The sequence below is a fragment of the Paroedura picta genome, chromosome 2 (assembly GCF_049243985.1).
Source record: "Paroedura picta isolate Pp20150507F chromosome 2, Ppicta_v3.0, whole genome shotgun sequence".
Taxonomy (NCBI): domain Eukaryota; kingdom Metazoa; phylum Chordata; class Lepidosauria; order Squamata; family Gekkonidae; genus Paroedura; species Paroedura picta.
The window spans coordinates 182,300,753-182,324,880 of record NC_135370.1 but is presented as its reverse complement, the minus strand read 5'-3'; the positions used below and the strand labels follow the sequence as shown (position 1 = coordinate 182,324,880).

At 48.7% G+C, this 24,128-nt stretch overlaps 1 protein-coding gene across 7 annotated transcripts in view; it reads left to right on the top strand.

The window, feature by feature from the left end:
- Positions 1-23,809, top strand: part of FERMT2 (FERM domain containing kindlin 2) — a 126,259-nt gene extending 102,450 nt beyond the window's left edge. For 5 of the 7 annotated variants that reach the window (XM_077324072.1, XM_077324066.1, XM_077324068.1 and 2 more), the window contains 5 exons: positions 2,803-3,024; positions 11,517-11,537; positions 18,723-18,847; positions 20,061-20,202; positions 22,061-23,809. In XM_077324072.1, the coding sequence (XP_077180187.1) occupies positions 2,803-3,024; positions 11,517-11,537; positions 18,723-18,847; positions 20,061-20,202; positions 22,061-22,234 (684 nt within the window). In that variant the 3' untranslated portion in view covers positions 22,235-23,809. The remainder of the gene's footprint in view (positions 1-2,802; positions 3,025-11,516; positions 11,538-18,722; positions 18,848-20,060; positions 20,203-22,060) is intronic. The other 2 variants (XM_077324067.1, XM_077324069.1) reach the window with 1 other exon arrangement.
- Positions 23,810-24,128: the final 319 nt, after the last annotated feature.

The window sequence follows — 24,128 nt, the reverse complement described above, 5'->3', positions numbered from 1 at the left end:
GAGAGCCTTTTCGGTGGCAGCCCCATAATTTTGGAACTGCCTCCCCAAGGAGGGGTATCTGCCTGGCCCCCTCACTTTTAATATTCAGAAGGCAGTGAAGATGGTTTTATTTAGGACTGTGTTTAACTAACTTAAAAGGGTAAGGGTAAAGATATCCCCTGTGCAAGCACTGGGTCATGTCTGACCCTTGGAATGATGCCCTCCAGCGTTTTCATGGCAGACTCAATACGGGGTGGTTTGCCAGTGCCTTCCCCAGTCATTACCATTTACCCCCCAGCAAGCAAGCTGGGTACTTATTTTACCGACCTCGGAAGGATGGAAGGCTGAGTCGACCTTGAGCCGGCTGCTGGGATTGAACTCCCAGCCTCATGGTCAGAGCTTACAGACTGCATGTCTGCTGCCTTATCACTCTGCGCCACAAGAGGCTCATTTAACTTAATTTTTATTTAAATGGGTAGCCGTGTTGGTCTGAAGTAGCACAATAAAATCAGAGTCCAGTAGCACCTTTAAGACCAACAAAGATTTCTTCAGGGCGTGAGCTTTCGAGTGCAAGCACCCTTAAAGGTGCTACTGGACTCTGATTTTAGTTTTTATTTGTTGGCAGTCATAATAGGAGATTTTGAATTGTGGTTTTTAAGGTCCTTTTTAATAATCAATCAAGACAGCTAATAAATGTTTTAAATAAAATACCTAAGTCAGGGAGCTCTCCAGGGGATATCGCCCAGCCTTGGATCACTGTGAGCGGTTTATTTTTTTTTCCTTTGAATTTCTTTTTCTGCCTGTAGGGAACAATTAGTTTCTTGCTTCGAAATATGCCATTAAAAATGTTAACAAAAAAACCCCCCCAGACTACATTTATACATACCTGTGACGACCTCTGCTAGGATGTTCATTAGCCTTAGGCAATCCATGAATACCTAAGAAAGAGGCAGACTAGACTGTAAATGAATTAGGCCCTCTCTTTCTGTCTTAGCCCACGTTTATAATATTGGGGTGATAACGCTGACCTGATTTGCAGGACAGTTGTAAAAATTAAAAGGGGGGAAGTGTTTTTGAACTGCCATATTTCTGATCATTGTCACATTGGAGGAATTACACATCTGTTTCCTCTTGGCTTAAATCTTTCCTTTCCTTCCCAATGGGAGGTCTTTTTTTTTGGCACCTCTCCCTCCCCGTTTCCCAGTCTCTCATAATTTCATAGCAACAGGTTAAGAAATGGATAGAAACCCACCTTAACTTTAAGTCAGGGGTCCCCTACATGTGGCCCCTCTGACACTTTTCCTGTTGTCCAGGTGTTTTGAGAAAGTGCGATGGGTCAGGTGGGGCTTTTACCTAGCAAAACTTCAGATGGGTCATTGTTGAGTTGATTGGCTGTGCAGATTTTTTAAAACATTGTTTTGGCAGCATGACGAAGTGATGGCAGCCACCACCACAGCCAAAGGGTCTTCACAGTGTGACTGAAGGTCACCATAGCAGCCATTTTGGGCTGTTTCCATTTCCTGTGGCTGCCGTTTTGTGGCTGTACACCCTCCCCTGTATAAGAGTTCCAAGGTGGCCACAGGCTCAAAACAGGTTGGGGACCCTTTCTTTAGGTTTCCTGTGGCAGTCAGCTGTAAGCTCACTGTTTTGTATCCACACTAAGTGTAACCACTGTTCATTCATTGTCGTGGCTTCTGTGCCAGTCCCACATGGGAACTGCATAGTCGCCCTCCACCAGAGCTCAAGCTTTTTCAGCAGTCTTCCTGACCCAGTTGTTGCTAGATGGACTGCAAAAGTGGTCCATGCTGTCCACCTTCATTCAGTACAACTCTGTGAATGTGGACACTGAAAAGGAGACAGCTGTTGGGAAAGCGGTTCTTTGGTCTGTTTTCTGCTTATCATCCTCTTCGGTGAGTGAGCTTGCTTGTCTCCTGTGTGGGACTATATCAGGGGTAGTCAAACTGCGGCCCTCCAGATGTCCATGGACTACAATTCCCAGAAGCCCCCTGCCAGCGAATGCTGGCAGGGGCTCCTGGGAATTGTAGTCCATGGACATCTGGAGGGCCGCAGTTTGACTACCCCTGATCTACCCTATTGAATCATATAGTGGAGATATGGGCCAACCACTCCTGAGCAGAATGCATTCGCTGGCAGGGGCTCCTGGGAATTGTAGTCCATGGACATCTGGAGGGCCACTGTTTGACTACCCCTGGACTATATGAAGCCACGATAATGAAATCAGGGTTGTTCTTGCCTGTAATCGTCGTTCACTGAGTGGCCTTCTGTGCAGGCACACATCCCTCCCTCCTTTTCCCGCTGTGGACTGCTCATTGTTTCATGTCAATTTCAGTCCTCACTGGGTCAAAGGGAGGGAAGAGTGTTCACCCCACCCCTGTCATATGACCCTTTGGGGTGGGGAATTGGATACACCGAAAAAAGGCATGGGGAGAAGCACTCTCTTGCTCTAGAAAGATCTTTTGCAAAGTTAGTTAGCTCTTCCACAGCTGGCCCACGACTGTGCAGACCCCATGGAAGACTGCACAGCAGACCAGTTGATGAACAAAAGTTACAGGTAAGCACAGCTCCGTTTCATGAAACAAAAGGTATTATTGTATTGCTTCAGTATGTTCAAGGTGCCCTTTGGTCCCCAGCTCCTTTGTGTTCCTTTGGGTTTTTGCATCGCTGCCTTGGCTTCTTCCCAAGAGCGTTCAGCTCTTGAACTTTTCTTCTTGCCATTGAATCGACTAAAGAATTGTTGGAAACAGGATGAGACACAACAAAGGCCCCGTCTAACGAGCACCTCCTTTCCCCTTTAAATCGCAGGAAAAGCAGTATGCGCACTGGATGGCCGCGTGCCGTTTGGCCTCCAAGGGCAAGACCATGGCGGACAGTTCGTATAACCTGGAAGTCCAGAACATCTTATCTTTCCTGAAAATGCAGCACCTGAATCCAGATCCACAGATAATTGCAGAACAGGTCACGCTGGACATCAATCCCGAATGCCTGGTCTCCCCGAGATACCTGAAGAAGTACAAGAACAAACAGGTACGACACTGTCAGGATTGAGTTTGCGGATGAACAAAGTTTAAGACCAAGAAAGTTTGCTTCTGGGCGGGCGGGCGTTGCTTATGAAAATGGCCAAAAATATAGTTTGGCCTTTCCTTGGGCAACTTGCTGGTTTTCCTGGCCCGTTCTGAAGATCACTTGGGCCCATTATGCATGGAGTGGAAGGTCTGCATTCAGGGTGGAATGGCAGCTGCTAAAATCACCAATTATGCACGCTGCAGGCGGCAACCGGGCGCAGAGTCAACGTATGCCGCTGAAACAGCCGCGTTAGCGAGATGTGGAAGAAAGTGGAGCTTCCCAGGACCAGGGCGCAACCAGAAGTGGCTCCGGAGTAGCTGCATGCATAATCGGCTGCTCTGGGTTTTGCCGCCGTTGTGTTCCGTCCCGGGTGTAAGCGGTTTGCTCCGCTTCTTCCTCCTCCGCATTCTCCATGCCGCCATTTCAGCGGCCGTGCATAATAGGCCTTGGTGACACCCCTGAGCCCTTCCTCCCACTGTCTCTCCAGTTTGGGTAATTATTTTGCCTTCCCTTCAGCCAGGAATCTTCTTTGGTTGCTATACACTGCATGGATTTTCAACATGGATTGTATTGTGTATAAACCACTCACTACTCCCGAGCACACTTGGAACTATTCTTGCATTTTAAAGAATCTGGGGGGGGGGGGGGAATGATGATTCTCCCACACACTCCCAATGCATGCTTTTTTAATGGTGTGGGCATCCTTGTCCAGTGATCTGGCATAGAACTAACAAGCTGTTTCAGGGGCATCATCCGTGAACCGCTTGGCCTTATTCTTTTGTGAGTGCGGTTGCTGCTTGCTTTGCATCTTCCTCTTTATGTACCAGTTACGGGGCACGGGTTGTTTGTGCAGCCTTTGGAGGAAGCAAAGTGAGGCATTCTGACCAAGAGCTGAGCAATTCTCTCTCTCTCCGTATGCTGCTGATATTTTGTCCCTGTTAAAACAACTATGCTCCTCTCCTGTTAATGATCTTTAATTGTTCACTGTAGAATTTTGTTCTGATCAGTTTCAGAAGGTTGGACCGCAGTAGAACAACTAGATGGTAGTCCAGGAGCACCTTAGAGACCCTAAAGCCTTTTCAGGTAGAAGCATTCAAGAGCCAAAACATCAAGGGAGCTTTGACTCTCATAGAATCCTAGAGTGGGAAGGGATCCCCTGAGTCATCTAGTCCAACCCCCTGCACTGTGCAGGACACTCCCAACCCTCTCGCTCATCCACTGTCACCTGCCACCCCCTTGAACCTTCACAGAATCAGCCTCTCCATCAGATGGCTCTCCAGCCTCTGTTTAAAAATCCCCAAAGATGGAGAACCCACCACCTCCTGAGGAAGCCTGATCCACTGAGAAACTACTCTAACTGTCAGGAACTTCTTCCAGATGTTTAGACGGAATATAGAATCACAGAGTTGGAAGGGACCTCCTGGGTCATCTAGTCAAACACCCTGCACTATGCAGGACACTCACATCCCAATCGCTCATCTACTGTAACCTGCCACCCCCTTGAACCTTCACAGAATCAGCCTCTCCGTCAGATGGCTATCTAGCCTCTGCTTAAAACTCTCCAAAGATGGAGAACCCACCACCTCCCGAGGAAGCCTGTTCCAGTGAGGAACCACTCTAACTGTCAGGAACTTCTTCTGGAGGTTTAGATGGAATTTCTTTTGCATTAATTTCATCCCCTTGGTTCTGGTCCGTCCCTCCGGGGCAAGAGGGAACAACTCTGCTCCATCCTCTACTTGACAGCCTTTTAAATACTTGAAGATGGTGATCAGATCCCCCTCTCAGTCGCCTCCTCTCCAGGCTAAACAGACCAAGCTCCCCCAACCTTTCCCCCTGCATCTTGGTCTCCAAAAGTTCTCAAAAGCTTATAAGCAAATAAATCTTCTGGCATCTGAAGTGCTGTTGGAATCAAATCTAGTTGTTCTGATCCGATTCTGACAACAGCTTGGAAGTTCTTGTCCAGCTGTCCGCCAGGCACGTTGACCTCCATTTTGACAAGGCCGGCTCTACAGACATCCACTGAAGCACAAAGCATAGAGTGCAGCTGGGTAGCTGTTTTCATGTTCCCTATTTAGACTGAAAATAACAGATGGCAGAATTACCCAATGCCAGGCTTGGGACTGGCTCATTAAACAGACTTCCTAAGTATTCTCAGGCTGGAGATAGTGCAGGCTGTAGCTTTTCCGAGCAAGCATTTACAGAGCCGTTGCGATGTGCGTTGTGCAGATGCAGCTTCTGTGGCTCCCCAAAGTCCTTAGTCAAACCAGCATCACACATTTTTATGGCATTCTAAGTTGTTCCCTGGAAGCGCCAAAACAAACAACCCTGAAGCATGACAGCAATAATATAATAATATATTTCAGTGCTCCTTTCCAGGGTATCTGCTGATCAGTCCTTGTGATTTATCTCCTTTGCTCCCAAATGCCTAGTAGTATCTTTTGTGGCACCATCCTAGAGTTACTCCGTCCACATGGGCTAACGCAGTGGTCCCCAGCCTTTTTATCACCGGGGACCAGTCAACATGTTACAATTTTACTGAGGCCCGGGGGGGGGTAGTCTTTTGCTGAGGGACGTCACCACTGCCGCCTGAGCCCCTGCTCCGCTTGCTTTCCCGCTGGTGCCCCTAACTTCCCGCTGCCCGCTGGGGGGCGCTGCCAGCAGCATCTGTGCAGTGCCACACCGAGGGGGAGCACCAGCCATGGCGGCTGCCGGAGAGCACCAAAGGTGAGCCGGCGGCAGAGTAGCAGGGCAGCCCCTGAGGCAGCAGCTGGGGAGGAGGACAAGGAGGAGCCACGGCCCGGTACTGACTGATCCACGAACCAGTACTGGTCCCCGGACAGAGGGTTGGGGACCACTGGGCTAACGTGTTTCGGTGGTACAGTTAATGTTGTTTTTCAAGTAGAAAATGTATATGGCTGCATATGAAAATGAGAGCTCATGAAGCCCTTTTCCTTATTTATTAGTTTATTTCATTTATATACCGCCCTCCCCTAAGGCTCAGGGCGGTTCACGGGGAACAAAAACAAGACCAACGCGTCAAACTCAGTGAATATATCAGATGAAATGCAACAGGAATAATCCTATAACAACAAACATCCTTCCGAGGTCGGTAAAATGAGTACCCAGCTTGCTGCGGGGTAAACGGTAATGACTGGGGAAGGCACTGGCAAACCACCCCGTATTGAGTCTGCCATGAAAACGCTAGAGGGCGTCACCCCAAGGGTCAGGCATGACTCGGTGCTTGCACAGGGGATACCTTTACCTTTACCTTACAGGACAGAGTGAGAGGAATTAAGCCAGCTGGACTTTGATTTCCTCAAAAAGTTCTGTTAACATGCTTTTTTAAACGCCCTGTGTCAGCAATACTCACTCAGTGGCCCAGGAGCTGCTGCACGTGGCCCTTTGACTAGCTAACCTGTAGTTCTTCAGAGCGCTGCTCCCCAGTTGAACACTTGCCCGTGTTTCAAAAAGAGAAGGAGAGAGCCAGGTCAGCCTGGGACAGCCATTTTCAAGTTGTGTACCATTGAGAAACCCCTGAAACATCCTTGTGGGGGCAGGCGCTCTAGGGGCCAACCCAATCCAGCCATGCCCGGATTGGCCCGTGGAATGTGTCCAGACGTAAGTGGAGTTCGGACAGCTGGATACGGTCTGGACACACTCCTCCCACAGTAGCTTTCCCCAAATATTAGAACCACTAGTGGTTAAGATTAATTTACTCCCACCCATTTGGGAAACCCTTCCAGGGCTGTCAGGAAACCCCAGGCTCTCATGAAACTCTGGCTGAGAAACCTGATCTTGCACCTGGGAGGTCCAGGTTGGAATCCCCACTCATGACATGGAAACTTGCAGGGTAACCTTGGACACCCTCTCAGCCTGACCCTACCTCACAGGGTTGTTGTTGTTTGGATAAAATGGGGGAGATGAGAATAGTGTAAGTTGCTTTGGGTCCCTGCTGGGGAGACAAGTAAGGCGCAAATAAATACAATTTACCCTCGCCTGATGAGCTGGTGGTTGGCAGGTAGATTCCGCGTTGAAATGGGTAGAGCAGGGGTAGTCAAACTGCGGCCCTCCAGATGTCCATGGACTACAATTCCCAGGAGCCCCTGCCAGCATTCGCCAGCGAATGCTGGCAGGGGCTCCTGGGAATTGTAGTCCATGGACATCTGGAGGGCCGCAGTTTGACTTCCCCTGGGGTAGAGAAACGGGTAAGCTATTCGTTTCCCTGAGGTGCAAGGATGGAAATAAAAGTTGCTTTTCTGTAGGAGAGTAGCTGGAATTTGGGTTCCCAGGAGCTCTGTTCTGGCGTGAGTAACGCTGCTCTAAATTTTAACTTTCCTAAAGTGCCGTTGGCTGCAGAACTGCCACCGTTTTCCAGGGAGAGAGCCCTGTTGACTAAAGCGGGACTTCCATCTTCATAGACCTGCTTAGGACCACGCCCTCTGGGCCTCAGGGCCTCTTGCTAGATCAGCACAGGGTAGCGAAAGGCAGCACAGAGCACCAATTGCATAAAGGACGGCTTGGCAGATCTTTTGAAACCTGCTTAATTGCTACTTGGAGGGCAGCGCTGGTGTCTGATCTACTCCAAACACTGGAGAAGGGAGAGAGCTACTCAGAAGAAGGGAGGGAGGGATCCTTTCTTGGCACAGCATGACCACTTCCTGGCCACAAAGCGTTCCGTTTTTTATAGCCTGCGTTTATTCTCTGAAAGAGCCATTATGGCCTGTGCAACGGAGGAGACATTATCCACATAGCAAAATTATAACCTTCGGAATACTGCAGGCCCGAGCATAGAAAGCACAGACTCGGGGAAAGGGGGCAGATCTTATGATGTCATTTGGCATTGCTGCTGGCTGGACGAACGGGAAATGACGGAAAGCCGTCCTGACAACCAGACAGACAGACAGACAGACAGACAGAGAAAGACCATTGATGGAAAACGGTGTAACGAAATCAGCACTTTACTCTCCACAGGCTAGCGAGATCACTCAGCTACCCCGCTGAGCTTGTGTTTGTGGGATTGCTTATGCCAGTGGTCCCCAACCTTTCTGAGGCTGGGGACCAGCAGGGCAACTGCCCCGCCCACGCATGCGCAAAAGTGCCACACATGCACGATTTCGGCCGCGCATGGCACATGCGCAGCCCAGCCGCGTATGCGCAGTGCGGCCCTGATTCCCTATCCCCGCCCTCCCGCAGTAAGAAGCTTCCCAGGCCGCAAGCTTGCGGCCTGGGAAGTTTTTTACTGCGGGGAGGCGGGGAGAGGGAGCCGCGGCCCGGCACCATGGCCTTCGCAGCCCGGCACCGGGGACCACTGGCTTATGCCACTCTTTTTCAGCCTTTTGACCCTGGAGGAGCCCCTGAAATACGCTTCGGGCTTGGAGAAGTCCCAGAATCAGGTCAGCAGTGATGCCAGCGAGCCACGCCCAAAGAGCGGGAGAAAGGAGGCAGTTTGAGGGAGGAGTAGGCATCCGGGCACCGCCCCTTCTCCCAGGCACGGTCACCATGCAGGGCCACCACTTCCACTGCCATGCCAGATCCCTTAAGGCAGGAAGGCTGAGGAGCCAGTGGAGATCTCTCAGGGAGCCCTGGGGCTCCAGAGAGTCTTGGCCGAGAATCCCAGGCTTAGACTTTGGAAGCTCAGCATTCATCCCACGAGGCCACGCAGCGTGGGGGTTCGTGCGGAGCGGAGGAGACGCTGCCGTGGTGGAATCCGTAGAATGCGGGGAGTATGCCGTGAGCAGAAAGAGCGGCCGCTGCAGAAGCTCTGGTGCATCTGCTGGAGGAATGCACGGCGTCTGCAGTTCGTTAAAGGGAGCACTTGTGGTGTGTTTGGACTTGTTTTGAGCAGGGAAACTAGATTTCCTCCCGACTTTTTGCTTTCTAGTCCAGAGCCCAGATTTAACTCTCTAAACTAGACAGCCGGCTGCAGAAGCTGATGTTGCCGTTGGCTAGCGAAGCCCCCGGGCTATCTCTTCTGATTGGCAGGGGTGTCATGGTTGAACTCCCATGCCGCAAAAGGGAAGCATTCCTTTTGCAACAGACATGTGGGAACTGACAGTCTCTTGGCCTGTCCTGAAGCAGTGCGTTAACCTAAGGAAATTTTTAAGCAGAGGCTGGAGAGCCATCTGAAGGAGAGGCTGATTCTGGGAAGGCTCAAGGGGGTGGCAGGTGACAGTGGGTGAGCGAGATGATTCTGAGTGTCCTGCACTGTGCAGGGGGTTGGACTAGATGACCCAGGAGGTCCCTTCCAATTCTATGATTCTATGATTATAAGGCATGGAGCTGGATCGGCCTTTCTCACCATTGAGAACCCCCTGAAACTTTCGTCAGACTTCAAAAAAACCCAGAAGGGGCATGATGGTGCAGAATATGGCTGGGAAGCAGAACTGGGTACATGCCCACCCGAGGGCCCTCCCCTTCCCACCCCCTCCAGGCCCATCATTGGCCATTTTGGGAGGGGTGACCATGACCTTTATTGTCATATCACCTGATAAATGTGTAACAGATTTTAAAAATCTGTTTAAAATTGATTAGTCCTACCCATTTGGGAAACCCTTCCAGGGCCATCAAGAAATCCCAGGGTTTCAGGAAAACCTGGTTGAGAAAACCTGAGCAGTGTTCTCTTCAATAACCCATCTCTATAGGTGATCAGCCCTCTGACTGAAGAGATTGGAAGATTGTTTATTCCAGGTGTCCAGCAAAAACCTTGTATCTCAGCCAAAGATCCCAGATTCTGATAGGGGCTCAAGGAAATTGTAGTCCGTGGGCATCTGGAGAGCCTCCCTTTGGCCACCCCCGCGAGCATGTTGTTTTAACTCTACAGTGTTCAATTTCTCTTTGTAAGAGTGCTTTAGCAATAGCATCAGAAGGTTAGCTCCCTATAACAGGAGTGATGTCATAGGGAGCCCTTAAGGAGGGGCCATGCTGCCCATTCAGCCTGGTGGAAGAGCTCTGTCTTGCAGGCCCTGCGGAACTGTGCTAGCCCCAACAGGGCCCGTAGTTCTTCCGGGAGCTCCTTCCACCAGGCTGGGGCCAGGGCCTAAAAGGTTTTAAACTATACATTGTTCTGCATAAGTTTAATTTGAAGATTTTTGTGAACCAATCTGAGCGAGAAGGATGGTATATAAGCCCAATAAATAAATAGTACAAAAGGACTTGATGAACCACAGCAAAGAGCCCCCTAACACGCCCCTGCTTGCGGTGTCCGAGAAGGCTTTTCTGAACTGGTCTTGCACAGCTTTAATGCGATTTTCATCTTTGTAGTAATTTTCCTGCCTTAATCCAGTTCACGTCTTAAAACGTGAAAAATGTTTACTGGAATTGTGGCCTGCAGTTCCCGGGAGTGCTTTTTAAGGGTCTGCTGTGCTGGATTGCCAGATGTGTTCTGTTTTGATGTGTTCTGTTTTTCCCTGAAAGGCAGGGAGGCATGTATTTGGCATGGAGGGCCACGCAAAAAACATGCTTTGGGGGGGGGGGGGTCGGGGGTTGGTTTGCAACTGATCTGCATGTTGCGGTTGTTTGTGACACTGGAATTTTTAAAATCCGTGCAAAACCAAGGACAAGTGATTGTATTGCCTTTTTGTTATTTATCTTGATAGATGGGTCACCATGGGAAAAAATATTTCTTATATGGATTTGGAATGTACAAGCCAGAGAAGCCTAATTTCAGCATTAACCTTATTTCTGTCGGGGTCCTTATATCTGATCTTTTTTCACGCTTTTCACTTTTTTTCTTTCGTTTTTTTTTTTTCTGTTTCATTTCCAATAAATTCAGACTTTATGAGGGCTTAGTTCAGGGGTGGCCAAACTGTGGCTCCAGTTACCACGAGCCCCTGTCAATTGGCCCTGCTGACAGGGGCTTATGGTAACTGTAGTCCACAGACATCTGTAGAGCCACACTTGGCCACCCCTGGCTTCAAAGCTTGCTTGCTTCAGAAGTGAGTTTGTCGGCCATGAAGAAGAGTCCGGTGGTGGTGGAAAGTCCCGGCATATCACAGCTGACTTATGGCAACCTCGTAAGGTTTCCAAGGCAAGTGGCGTTCAGAGTGGCTTGCCATGGCCTGCCTCTGCCTAAAGACTCTGGTGTCCCCTGGTGGTCTCCCATCCAAATACTAACCAGGGCTGACGCTGCTCAGCTTCCAAGGTCTGATGAGGTGGGGCTAGCCTGGGCCGTCCCGGTGAGGGACTCTGGCCTCCTAACAATGGACAGCTTTGCCATTCTCCTCCGCTCTCTTTCTCATGCTTACGTTCATCTCTCGCTACTTTTCTTTTTTCTCCCCGGGAGAATTATATGAAAATTTGAGTTTCTTATTTCTTTTAATCGGCTCATACCTTTTTATTATTATTGTTGATAATTTGCACATTTCCTCCCTTTGCTTTGTGGCCATATTTCTGATTTGCCTTTTTTATTTCTTTCCTTTCCTTGATGCTTCCTTTCCTTTCCTTCGCCTTTGCAGCCAGGCTATATAAGAGACTTGGTAAGTGTCAGCAACCCAAAATCAGCACCTTAAGACGGCTCTGTTGGTAACCTAGAAGCAGGGAAAGGGGGCTGCTGGAAAAGCCAATTCAGAAATGCATCCAGGGGCTCCACGGATTTTATGCTGCATCCCTTCTCATGCAAACAGGAAAGGGAGACTGCCCTTGGCCGCTGTGCACGGTTTCCATGGCACAGTGCTACAGTAGTTGGTCATCGTTGTGGTATCTGTGTAGCGCCACATGGATTGCTGCACATGCGCAGGTCTACCATGGAGAGATTTTGAAGCTCAGAAACTCTAGAGCAGGGGTAGTTAAACTGCGGCCCTCCAGATGTCATAGAATCATAGAGTTGGAAGGGGCCATACAGGCCATCTAGTCCAACCACCTGCTCAACGCAGGATCAGCCCTAAGCATCCTAAAGCATCCAAGAAAAGTGTGTCTCCAGCCTTTGCTCGAAGACTGCCAGTGAGGGGGAGCTCACCACCTCCTTAGGCAGCCTATTCCACTGCTGAACTACTCTGACTGGGAAAATTTGGAATCATAGAATCATAGAGTTGGAAGGGGCCATACAGGCCATCTAGTCCAACCCCCTGCTCAACACAGGATCAGCCCAAAGCATCCTAAAGCATCCAAGAAAATTGTGTATCCAACCTTTGCTTGAAGACTGCCAGTGAGGGGGAGCTCACCACCTCCTTAGGCAGCCTATTCCACTGCTGAACTACTCTGACTGGGAAAATTTGGAATCATAGAATCATAGAGTTGGAAGGGGCCATACAGGCCATCTAGTCCAACCCCCTGCTCAACGCAGGATTAGCCCTAAGCATCCTAAAGCATCCAAGAAAATTGTGTATCCAACCTTTGCTTGAAGACTGCCAGTGAGGGGGAGCTCACCACCTCCTTAGGCAGCCTATTCCACTGCTGAACGACTCTGACTGTGAAAAACGTTTTCCTGATATCTAGCCTACATCGTTGTACTTGTAGTTTAAACCCATTACTACAATTCCCATGAGCCCCTGCCAGCCCCTCTAGAGGGCACTCCTTCCATCCACCATACCGTTTTCCGCCTTTTCCAGCATAAAAGGAGGGACTGCAGTGCCCTTCCTCCAGCTGTCTTTCCTCCGCTTAGGAGAAATCAGTTCTTTATCAGCATAACTCAAACAGGAAAGTCCAAACTGAACTACGAAAAGTTCAAGAAGGCCACCCGGCAAATCGAAAACTCAAGATAAGCAGTAACATAAGGTAGACGGAGTTTTCCTTCCCCCGTTTGGAGGGACAACATGGCAGCGGACAGCTTGTGGTCTGCCTTGAGTCTCAGGGAGAAAGGCAGGCCACCCCTGACATAAATAAAACCACCGTCACGTTGATGTGAGTCCCTGTAGCACGTTGCTTACGGGACTATTCTAGCGGCCTCTGCTATGCCCAAGTAGTTACAATAATTCATATGAATCACGGAAGCACGTAGGCACTGTCAGTAGCAGCCAGAAGAACAAACAGGCCTGCTTGCTGGCTTACGATTTCGTAGAAAGAAAATAAGGATTGGGGGGGGGGGGGTAGATCATGAAGGTATCCAAATAAACACACACAAAAAAGCCCTCTCCAGGGTCAGAAGACAGGGAGCGGCAGCCACTGTAGTGAGACCACATAGTAGCACACATGAATCCTTTGGGCTCGTCAAGGGCTATAGACGTCTAAGGGCAGAAGGCCAAGGAAGGAGTGAATTTACCATGTTGGAAAAGGCTACCATTTGCAGCTCTAAGCAGCTGGGCAGCTCCTCAGTGGTAGGCACAAGCAGGCAAACTGTGAGAGGAGAAGGTACGTCACCAACCCACTGCTCACTTGGAGGCCCTTGTTACCTGACACAGGTGAGTGGAAAGTTGCATAGCTGCAACCGTGCCATTTTGATTGAGCAATAAGTCTCGGTCTAAGGATGATAAAGAAGAAGAGTTGGTTCTTATATACCACTTTTCTCTACACAAAGGAGGAGTCTCAAAGTGGCTTACAATTGGCTTCCCTTTCCTGTCCCCACAACAGATGCCCTGAGAGGGAGGGGAGGCTGAGAGAGCCCTGAGATTACTGAAGAAGAAGAGTTGGTTCTTATATGCCGCTTTTCTCTATCCAATGGAGTCTCCAAGCAGCTTCCATTCGCCTTCCCCTTCCTCTCCCCACAACAGGCACCCTGTGAGGGAGGGGAGGCTGAGAGAGCCCTGAGATTACTGAAGAGGAAGAAGAGTTGGTTCTTATATGCCGCTTTTCCCTACCCGAAGGAGGCTCAAAGTGGCTTCCAATCGCCTTCCCTTTCCTCTCCCCACAACAGACACCCTGTGAGGGAGGGGAGGCTGAGAGAGCCCTGAGATTACTGAAGAGGAAGAAGAGTTGGTTCTTATATGCCGCTTTTCCCTACCCGAAGGAGTCTCAAAGTGGCTTCCAGTCGCCTTCCCCTTCCTCTCCCCACAACAGACAACCTGTGGGGGGGTGGGGCTGAGTCAGCTATGACAGGACTTCTCTGTGAGAACAGCACTATCAGGCCTGTGACAAGCCCAAGGCTACCCAACTGGCTGCCTGTGGAGGAGCGGGAATCAGACACTGCTCACCAAATTAGAAGCTGCTACTCTAGAACATGAATCAAGGCAAGCTGGATGTGGTTAAACAAGAAATGAGAAGACTGAACATCGACATTTTAGGAATCAGTGAACTAAAATGGACAGGAATGGGTGAATTTAATTCAGATGACCATCAGGTATACTACTGTGGACAAGAATCTCGCAGAAGAAATGGAGTAGCCTTCATAATCAATAAGAGAGTAGGAAAAGCAGTCTTGGGATACAATCCCCAAAATGACAGAATGATCTCAGTTCGAATCCAAGGCAAACCATTCAACATCACAGTGTCCAGGTCTATGCCCCAACCACTGCTGCTGAAGAGGATGAAGTTGATCAGTTCTATGAAGCCCTACAACACCTTATAGAAGCAACGCCCAAAAATGATGTGCTTATCATCATGGGGGATTGGAATGCTAAAGTAGGAAGCCAAAAGATAACCGGGATAACAGGCAAGTTTAGCCTTGGAGTACAAAATGAAGCAGGACACAGGCTGGTAGAATGTTGTCAAGAGAATACAATGGTCATAGCAAACACTCTTTTCCAGCAACCCAAGAGACGACTCTACACATGGACATCACCAGACGGTCAACACAGAAATCAGATTGACTATGTGCTCTGCAGCCAAAGATGGAAAAGTTCTATCCAGTCAATAAAAACAAGACCAGGAGCTGATTGTGGTTCAGATCATGAGCTTCTTGTTGCAAAATTTAGGCTTAAATTGAAGAAAGTAGGGAAAAGCACTAGGCCACTCAGGTATGAACTAAATATCCCCGACGAATACACAGTGGAGGTGACAAATAGATTTAAGGAATTAGATCTGATAGACAGAGTGCCTGAAGAACTATGGACGGAGGTTCGCAACATTGTACAAGAGGTAGCAACTAAAACCATCCCAAAGAAAAAGAAATGCAAGAAATCAAAATGGATGTCTGAGGAAGCTTTACAAATAGCTAAGGAGAGAAGGGAAGTGAAAGGCAAGGGAGAAAGAGAAAGATACACCCAATTGAATGCAGAATTCCAGAGAAAAGCTAGAAGAGATAAGAATGCCTTCTTAAATGAACAGTGCAAACAAATAGAAGAAAACAATAGAATCGGGAGGACCAGAGAACTTTTCAAGAAAATTGGAGATATGAAGAGAACGTTTCATGCAGAGATGGGTATGATAAGGGACCAAAATGGTAGGGACCTCACAGAAGCAGAAGAGATTAAACGAAGGTGGCAAAATTATACAGAAGAACTATACAAGAGTGAGCTTAACATCCCTGATGACCACAATGGGGTAGTTACTGACCTGGAGCCAGACATCCTGGAATGTGAAGTCAAATGGGCCTTAGGAAGTCTGAGCAACAATAAAGCTAGTGGTAGTGACAGCATTCCAGTTGAACTATTCAAAATCTTAAAGGACGATGCAGTAAAAGTGCTACACTCAATATGCCAGCAAATTTGGAAAACTCAACAATGGCCACAGGATTGGAAAAGGTCAGTTTACATTCCAATCCCAAAGAAGGGCAATGCCAAAGAATGTTCAAACTACCGCACCATTGCACTAATTTCTCATGCTAGCAAAGTTATGCTCAAAATCCTACAAGCTAGGCTCCAGCAATATGTGGACCGAGAACTTCCAGAAGTACAGGCAGGATTTCGAAGAGGCAGAGGAACTAAGAGATCAAATTGCCAACATACGCTGGATCATGGAGAAAGCTAGGGAGTACCAGAAGAACGTCTACTTCTGCTTCATTGACTATGCTAAAGCCTTTGATTGTGTGGAGCACAACAAATTGTGGCAAGTTCTTAAAGAGATGGGAATACCAGAGCATCTTATTTGTTTCTTGAGAAATTTATATGCAGGTCAAGAAGCAACAGTGAGAACTGAACATGGAATCACTGACTGGTTCAAAATTGAGAAAGGAGTTCGGCAAGGCTGTATACTGTCACCTTGCCTATTTAACTTGTATGCAGAGCACATCATGAGAAATGCGGGATTAGAAGAGTCACAAATTGGGATCAAGATTGCAGGGAGAAATATCAACAACCTCAGATATGCAGATGATACCACTCTAATGGCAGAAAGTGAAGAGGAACTAAAGAGCCTGTTGATGCGGGTGAAGGAGGAGAGTGCAAAAGTTGGCTTGAAACTCAACATCAAGAAAACAAAGATCATGGCATCCGGCCCTCTCAATTCCTGGCAAATAGAAGGGGAAGAAATGGAGATAGTGACAGATTTTATTTTCCTGGGCTCCAAGATCACTGCAGATGGGGACTGCAGCAAAGAAATTAAAAGACGCTTGCTCCTGGGTAGGAAAGCTATGGCAAATCTAGACAGCATCCTAAAAAGCAGAGACATCACCCTGCCAACAAAAGTGCGTTTAGTCAAGGCTATGGTCTTCCCAGTTGCAATGTATGGCTGCAAAAGTTGGACCATAAGGAAGGCCGAGCGTCAAAGAATTGAGGCTTTTGAACTGTGGTGCTGGAGAAGACTCTTGCGAGTCCCTTGGACTGCAAGGAGAACAAACCGGTCAGTCCTAGAGGAGATCAGCCGTGACTGCTCTTTAGAAGGCCAGATCCTGAAGATGAAACTCAAATATTTTGGCCACCTCATGAGAAGGAAGGACTCCCTGGAGAAGAGCCTAATGCTGGGAGTGATTGAGGGCAAAAGAAGAAGGGGACGACAGAGAATGAGGTGGCTGGATGGAGTCACTGAAGCAGTAGGTGCAAACTTAGATGGACTCTGGGGAATGGTAGAGGACAGGAAGGCCTGGAGGATCATTGTCTACGGGGTCGCGATGGGTCGGACATGACTTCGCACATAACAACAACAACTCTAGAACACAACACCAAGCAGACTGATCTTTTCCCTACAGCTGCTGTGAAGGCGGCCAACTGCTGCTGGTCGAGGATTTCATAGAATCATAGAATCATAGAGTTGGAAGGGGCCATAGAGGCCATCTAGTCCAACCCCCTGCTCAACGCAGGATCAGCCCGAAGCATCCTAAAGCATCCAAGAAAAGTGTGTATCCAACCTTTGCTTGAAGACTGCCAGTGAGGGGGAGCTCACCACCTCCTTAGGCAGCCTATTCCACTGCTCAACTACTCTGACTGTGAACATTTTTTTCCTGATTTCTAGCCTATATCGTTGTACTTGAAGTTTAAACCCATTACTGCGTGTCCTCTCCTCTGCAGCCAACAGAAACAGCATCCTGCCCTCCTCCAAGTGACAACCTTTCAAATACTTAAAGAGGGCTATCGTGTCCCCTCTCAACCTCCTTTTCTCCAGGCTGAACTTTTCTCCACGCTGATTTGCCCCATCCCATGTTTTTTTGCAAGACCCTTGAAAGCTGCAAACCCGAGGACATAAACCTCAGGGGTGGGAAAGGGAGACGAGTCCTGGGAGAGGCCAAGTACAGTGGACCCCGTTCAGTAGGGGCTTTGTCCAGGGTTCCCTTTGAATCCAGAGTCTTCCTACGCAGCTCTGGGTTTTTTAAAACCAGAAATGAGAGCGAGAGGAAAACAGTTTTCTAAAAGTTAGATGGGAGGTGCTGACGAATCCGAATCCCAGCAAGATGTTCACATCATTAGCAGAATAGACGTGTGGGGCTTCTTTCAGCGTTTGTACCAGCTAATTTTCATGCGACAGCTCGTTTTTCTTGACCTTTCTTTTTTCCTGTGCTTTCTGCCAATAGTTGACCTCTGCAGCCATTTGGGGTCCATATCAGGGCACATGAATCAGTTCCCAGCAATTTTTCCTCTCTCTTTTTGAAGGGGAAAAAGGACCGGGAAGGGAAAGTGCACATTCCCAGATGCTGCTTCTTCCCACAGAATTGTCTCCAGACTCTCAACCCCCCCCCCCATACATTTATGCCCTGTTGTGTGTGTTCAGTGGTTGTCTGCAGTTTAACCAATCAGACTGGCCTCCTCTGCTTTTTAAGAGGTGGCAGTGTATATGAAGGAGAAGCGGTCAGAAATTAACATTGGGACACACAGAAATTCCAAAAGAAACACAAAGGGGCAGACAGAAACCAGTATGTCCAGGACCAACTTGGGGTCATTTTAAAGGTGCTTCCCCCTCCCTTCTGTGTTTACATGCTCCGTGGTGATTCCTTCCATCTTTCTTTTCTTTTTTTTTTGTAATCTGTACCCCCCCCCCCGGCCAATATTGCCTAGTGACTTCTATTCAGACATTACAACTGCAAACAGAAGAGCTGTGGTGTTGGGGTGCAGACTGGGTATAAATTGTTGCTGCCATCAATTGGATTAGTTGTGTTATTGTATGAGGATATTGGGTTTTTACGCTTTTAATGTAAACCGCCACAAGCTAACCAGGCCGGGAGTGGTGTCTATAAGTTTAATGATGGATGGATGGATGGATGGATGGATGGATGGATGGATGGATGGATGGATGGATGGATGGATGGATGGATGGATGGATGGAGGACGAGTGGATGGATGGAGGACGAGTGGATGGATGGATGGATGGATGGATGGAGGACGAGTGGATGGATGGATGGATGGATGGATGGATGGATGGATGGATGGATTCCATGCCAAGGTGGAGCAGTGGCCTCAAGTCTGTGTGCCTCCTCCTTGCAGATCACTGCCAGGATCTTAGAGGCCCATCAGAACGTCGCTCAGATGAGTCTCATCGAAGCCAAAATGAGGTTCATCCAAGCCTGGCAGTCCCTTCCGGAGTTCGGCATCACCCACTTCATTGCAAGGTTGGTGGACTCTGCGTGAACAGCCAGGAGCAGCCTCTGGCTCTGCCTCCCCGCTTTGGGTGTGCTGAGAGCTGGGAATGGCCAGCGTGGCCTGATGGACACAGTTGGGCCTGTTGACTGGCCAGGCACTGTGGCAGCACCGCCTGTCGTAGCTTGGTGGAACTGAGCTCGGGAAGAGCCTTTTGCAGAATCTTGAGCCTTTTTCAACCTTTTGACCACGGAGATATTTTCAGGTTTGGAGGTGCCCCAGAACCAGGCCGGACGTGATGTCAGCTGGCCACGCCTCCCTTCCACGCCCAAGGAGGGGTGGGGCGGAGAAAGGAGTAGGCGTCCAGGCTCCACTGCCTTTCCCAGGAGCCACGGGAGAACGCTACCCGCGGGTCAATGGAAGCGGCCAGGTCCCTGCTTTCACAGCACTGGCAGGAATTGCCTGTGGCCGAGTCCATTAAGGCGGGATGGAGGGGAAAGGCCGGGGAGACGCTGGGGAGCTCTCACAGAGCCCCATGGTTCCAGGGAGCCCTGGTTGGGAATCTCTGGCCGACACAGTTCTTTGTATTGATGTCACCTTTCCTCAGAAAGACGCCCTGGGAGCCTGACGTCTTACGGTCAGGAACTGAGCTCAGCGTTTCCCTGCCCCCCTTCCCCTCTCCCCGGTGCCTCAGACAGCATCTGACCTGCTGGAGGAGGTGGGGGGAAGGGGAGATTCCTGGCTGCAAACATCTGGATTCCATTGGGGGGTGGTTAGCAGGGGTGAGCTGAATGCAAACTTTGACATCTCTGCTTCGGGTACAGAGATCCAGGTGAATGATTTCCTCTCGCAGGAATGCACCAGTTGTGGTTCTGTGTGAGTCCCTGCGGGAAGCTTGCCTTCCCCCCACCAGCCACTCTCCAAAATAGTAGCTCCATGCAGAGGAAGGCCCAACGTGAGATGGACTGACTCCATCAAGGAAGCCACGGCCCTCAGTTTGCCCGAGAACAGCTGCTAACAAGAGGGTGTTTGGGAGAACGTCAATTCATAGATCTGTTGTAAGCACTCAGCACACATGTGCAGAAGGAGAGGGGGCAGGCTTCTTCCAAAACAGATACCTCTTCCACAAGTGGTTTGGAGGGGAGGCCTAAGAGTACAGACCGCCTCCCCGTTTAATCCAAAGTGTCTCCGGCCTCTCAGACCCTCAAAACACCGACCTCGGCTGCCTTTTTATAAAATGTGCAGGTTCCAAGGAGGAAAGAGAGAGGAGCTCATCGGCATCGCGTACAACCGGCTGATACGGATGGACGCCGGCACCAGCGACGCCATCAAGACGTGGCGCTTCAGCAACATGAAACAGTGGAACGTGAACTGGGAAATCAAAATGGTGAGTGCCACCACTGGCTCCCAGAAAGCTTCCCTGGCGTACTCACGATCCATCCACACCGCCGTTGGCTGAGCTCTAGCCTTGTAGTTAAAGCTCTGGAATTTTTAAAGCACTTTCCTCACAAGCCTGTACAGGAAAGTAACTGGTAGTCCCAACGGGTCAATAGCTCTTGCAAGGTATTTGGGGTAGTGAACCTGTGGTCCTCCAGATGTCCATGGACTACAATTCCCATGAGCCCCTGCCAGCGTTTGCTGACAGGGGCTCATGGGAATTGTAGTCCATGGACATCTGGAGGACCACAGGTTGACTACCCCTGCTCCAAAGGGTGTCTTTTTAAAAGGTAATCCTTCACTGCCTCTCCATAATATTTATGGTCAGTGCATCGCTGGCTGGTTTATTGTCACATGGATGCAAATGAGCTGAGGAGCTGAGCTGTCTTTAGCCCTGGAAGCATCTGCTCGGCTGATGGGTGGTCATTGGTTGACCGTGGCTGGAATCACAGAGTTGGAAGGGTCACACCAGCCATCTAGTACAACCCCCTGCTCAATGTGTGATCAGCTGCTTAAAAAAAGTAAGGAGAGAGTCGTCCCCCCCCCCCCCCATAGCAGCCAAACACAAGGGGTGACTGTGTTGGCTGGCAGTAGCACGGCCAGGTTTGAGTCCAGAAGAATCTTAGCAGCCCACAAAGATTTTCAGGGTATGAGCTTTTGAGAGTTAAAACTCTCTGATGATGGGAACTTTGACTCTTGGAAGACTCATTCTTGGGGGAAATCTTGAGGGCTTCTAAGGTGCTGCTGGAATTAAATCGCATCTGGAAGGGGAGAGCGCTGGGTCGATTTCAGCATCATAAAAATTACTTGCCTTTTTTAGTTTTCCTGGGTTGCGGGGCCACACCCTGGTCGTTTTTGCTCCTAACATTTCACCTGCATCTGTGGCTGGAGTCTTCAGAAGTCCATCACAGCAAGGTGTGCATCTCTCTGTGTCATGATACCCATCTTAATCTGCTTTTTAAGTTGCTGTGGCATGATAGTTCCACAGGGCCTGCAAAACAGAGCTTTCCCGCCAAGCCAGTAAGGGACCAGTAAGCGGATAACAATCCAGAACACACCGGCTCCCTGACACACCCTCTGGACACATCACAGGGCAGTCCTCGGTCCAGCGAACTTGTTTGGATACAGTCAAACATTATTTTAAATGGTTAAATAGTAATGATTAAAGGTTGAGTTTGAGTTGGGTTACAGTGAAATGGCTTATTATTATTATTATTATTATTATTATTATTATTATTATTATTATATTTATTTATTTCACAACAACTAATCCCATTAAAATTCCCATTAAAACATCAATCTACTAACATGACAAATTAGCCTCTTGTGGTGCAGAGTGGTAAGGCAGCCGTCTGAAAGCTCTGCCCATGAGGCTGGGAGTTCAATCCCAGCAGCCGGCTCAAGCTTGACTCAGCCTTCCATCCTTCCGAGGTCGGACAAATGAGTACCCAGCTTGCTGGGGGGTAAACGGTAATGACTGGGGAAGGCACTGGCAAACCACCCCGTATTGAGTCTGCCAAGAAAACGCTGGAGGGCGTCACCCCAAGGGTCAGACATGACTCGGTGCTTGCACAGGGGATACCTTTACCTTTACTAACATGACGGCTAAAAATCCCATCCCTCCCCCAGTGATGTATTTAATGATGCGGCGACAGTCCACTGAGTCTGATTCTGGAGTCTGTTGTACTGTTTTGTACTGGAGCACGTACATGTTCTGAACCTGTGTTGTCAACCGCCCTGACCCGTGTGGGAGAGTGGCATCAAAATGCAAACAGTAAATGAATGACCCCCTCGCTTGGTGCCTTCAGGTCACCGTGGAATTTGCAGACGACGTCCGCGTGTCCTTCATCTGCACCGAGGTCGACTGCAAAGTGGTGCACGAGTTCATCGGCGGCTACATTTTCCTGTCGACGCGGGCGAAAGACCAGAACGAGAGCCTAGACGAAGAGATGTTCTATAAACTGACCAGCGGCTGGGTGTGAGTTCAGAGGGACCGCCTCCCCGTTGTGCTGACACAAACTCAATGGCCATATTAAATATTTAACTTCCAAAAAAGAAAAAAAAAAAGCTGTTATTTGAAATATGCTGCTTAATCAATTTAAGCTTGAAGTGTATCTTTTCATTTAAAACAAAAATTTATCATGGGAAACTTTGCCTCCGCAGACCTGTTTTGTATGTGCACTAATCCACACTTCCGTTAATCCGCTAAAACGACAGCAAAACAGTCCTGCAAGCTTTCGGTGCCTCCGATCCCCTCCCCCCCCCCTCCCCGCCTACTCCGAAAGGAAAGGAGGAGTGGGAGGCTGACGGGGATGATTCCTGACAGATGTAAGCTAACCCAAATCAATTAAATTAAATAAAAAACAAACAACTCTAAGCCATTTAACTACAAAGAAACCCAGGGCCTAATCAATATGAAGTCTATTTATCATGTTTAATGCATGTTTTGTGGGTTGTGTTGTTTTTTTAAAAATATATATAGAAAAATATATATGTATATATATATATTGTAAAATTGACATTCATGTGTTCCCACAGCCTGCCTACTTCAGAGTGCAATTCCGGGCGTGTGACCCAGGAATTAGGGTGGGGGGCCTCCTCCCCACCCCCCACCCCCGTTAGCACCCACAGGGTTTACTCGTGGGGTTTTCCAGCTTTGTGGGATGCATCCTCTGACCCCTCCCCTTGTAGAATCGGGGCCCACATTAAAGGCCTGAAACCGGCCAAAGCAGGGGTAGTCAAACTGCGGCCCTCCAGATGTCCATGAACTACAATTCCCAGGAGCCCCTGCCAGCATTCGCTGGCAGGGGCTTCTGGGAATTGTAGTCCATGGACATCTGGAGGGCCGCAGTTTGACTACCCCTGGGCCAAAGCAATTTTGCGGCCTTGCAAAGGAGGGGCAAAAAAACCAAAACGCCTTCCTTAGATTTTAAATATATTTGTTAACTTCCCGTTTCCTGTTGGTATCATTTATATACTGTGTCCGTCTCGTTCTTTCTCCTTTGCCCTCCCTTTAATTTTTTTTTTTTACACCGTATTGTATTACAACCAACTTTAGTATTCACCAGCATAGCCACTCTCTACCTAAAATATGCAAAAAAAAAGAAAAGAAAAGAAATTCATTACAAACATGAAGTTAAGGTCTATGAAGTATAAGGAGCTTTTGTGTGTGTGTAACTAATGTAAAAAGAAAAACACAAATTTTATAAAATTGTACAGGTTTTTCTTTTTTTTTTAATAAAAAAAAGATAATAATAAAACTAGTCTCGCAAACCAAACTTGGCGGAAACAGCAGTATCCTCAAGCATATCGGCCTTACTATGATTTCTATCTCAGTTAAAATCTCAGTTGTTTTCGAGCGGTGCCACAAAGCCCTTAGCAACGAAGGTCAGGGGCCTGGGATTAGGGGCTCCCAGTTCCAAATCTGACACTAACAGCCAGGGTCCCCTAAACTGCCCAGCGCTGAGAAATAACCAGTATTGTTTTGGGTAGTCCATGACACGAAGACCATGTATAAATGCTTTGTACTTTAAATAAAGGTCAAATCTTTTATTTAATGTCTAGTCTTCAGGCTCTGTGTGTGTCCTTTGTCCTTTGGGGGCAAGCTGGATACTGAGGCGGTCATCCCTGCTGCTGCCCTTTGTGGAGAAGATTATGGAGCACGGGGTTTGGACCCAGCACCCCTGCCCAGACCCTCCTTCACCATAAGTCTCACCAAGACGAAGTTGCCATCTTCTACCCTGCGCTGGGTTCGCCAGGGGGCTGACCATCCCCTGCAACCTGGGAAGCTGATGGGCAGAAGATTCAGGACAGACAAAAGGAAATGGTTCTTTCCACGAGTGATTAAAAGGTAGAATTTGCTGCTGGAGGATGTAA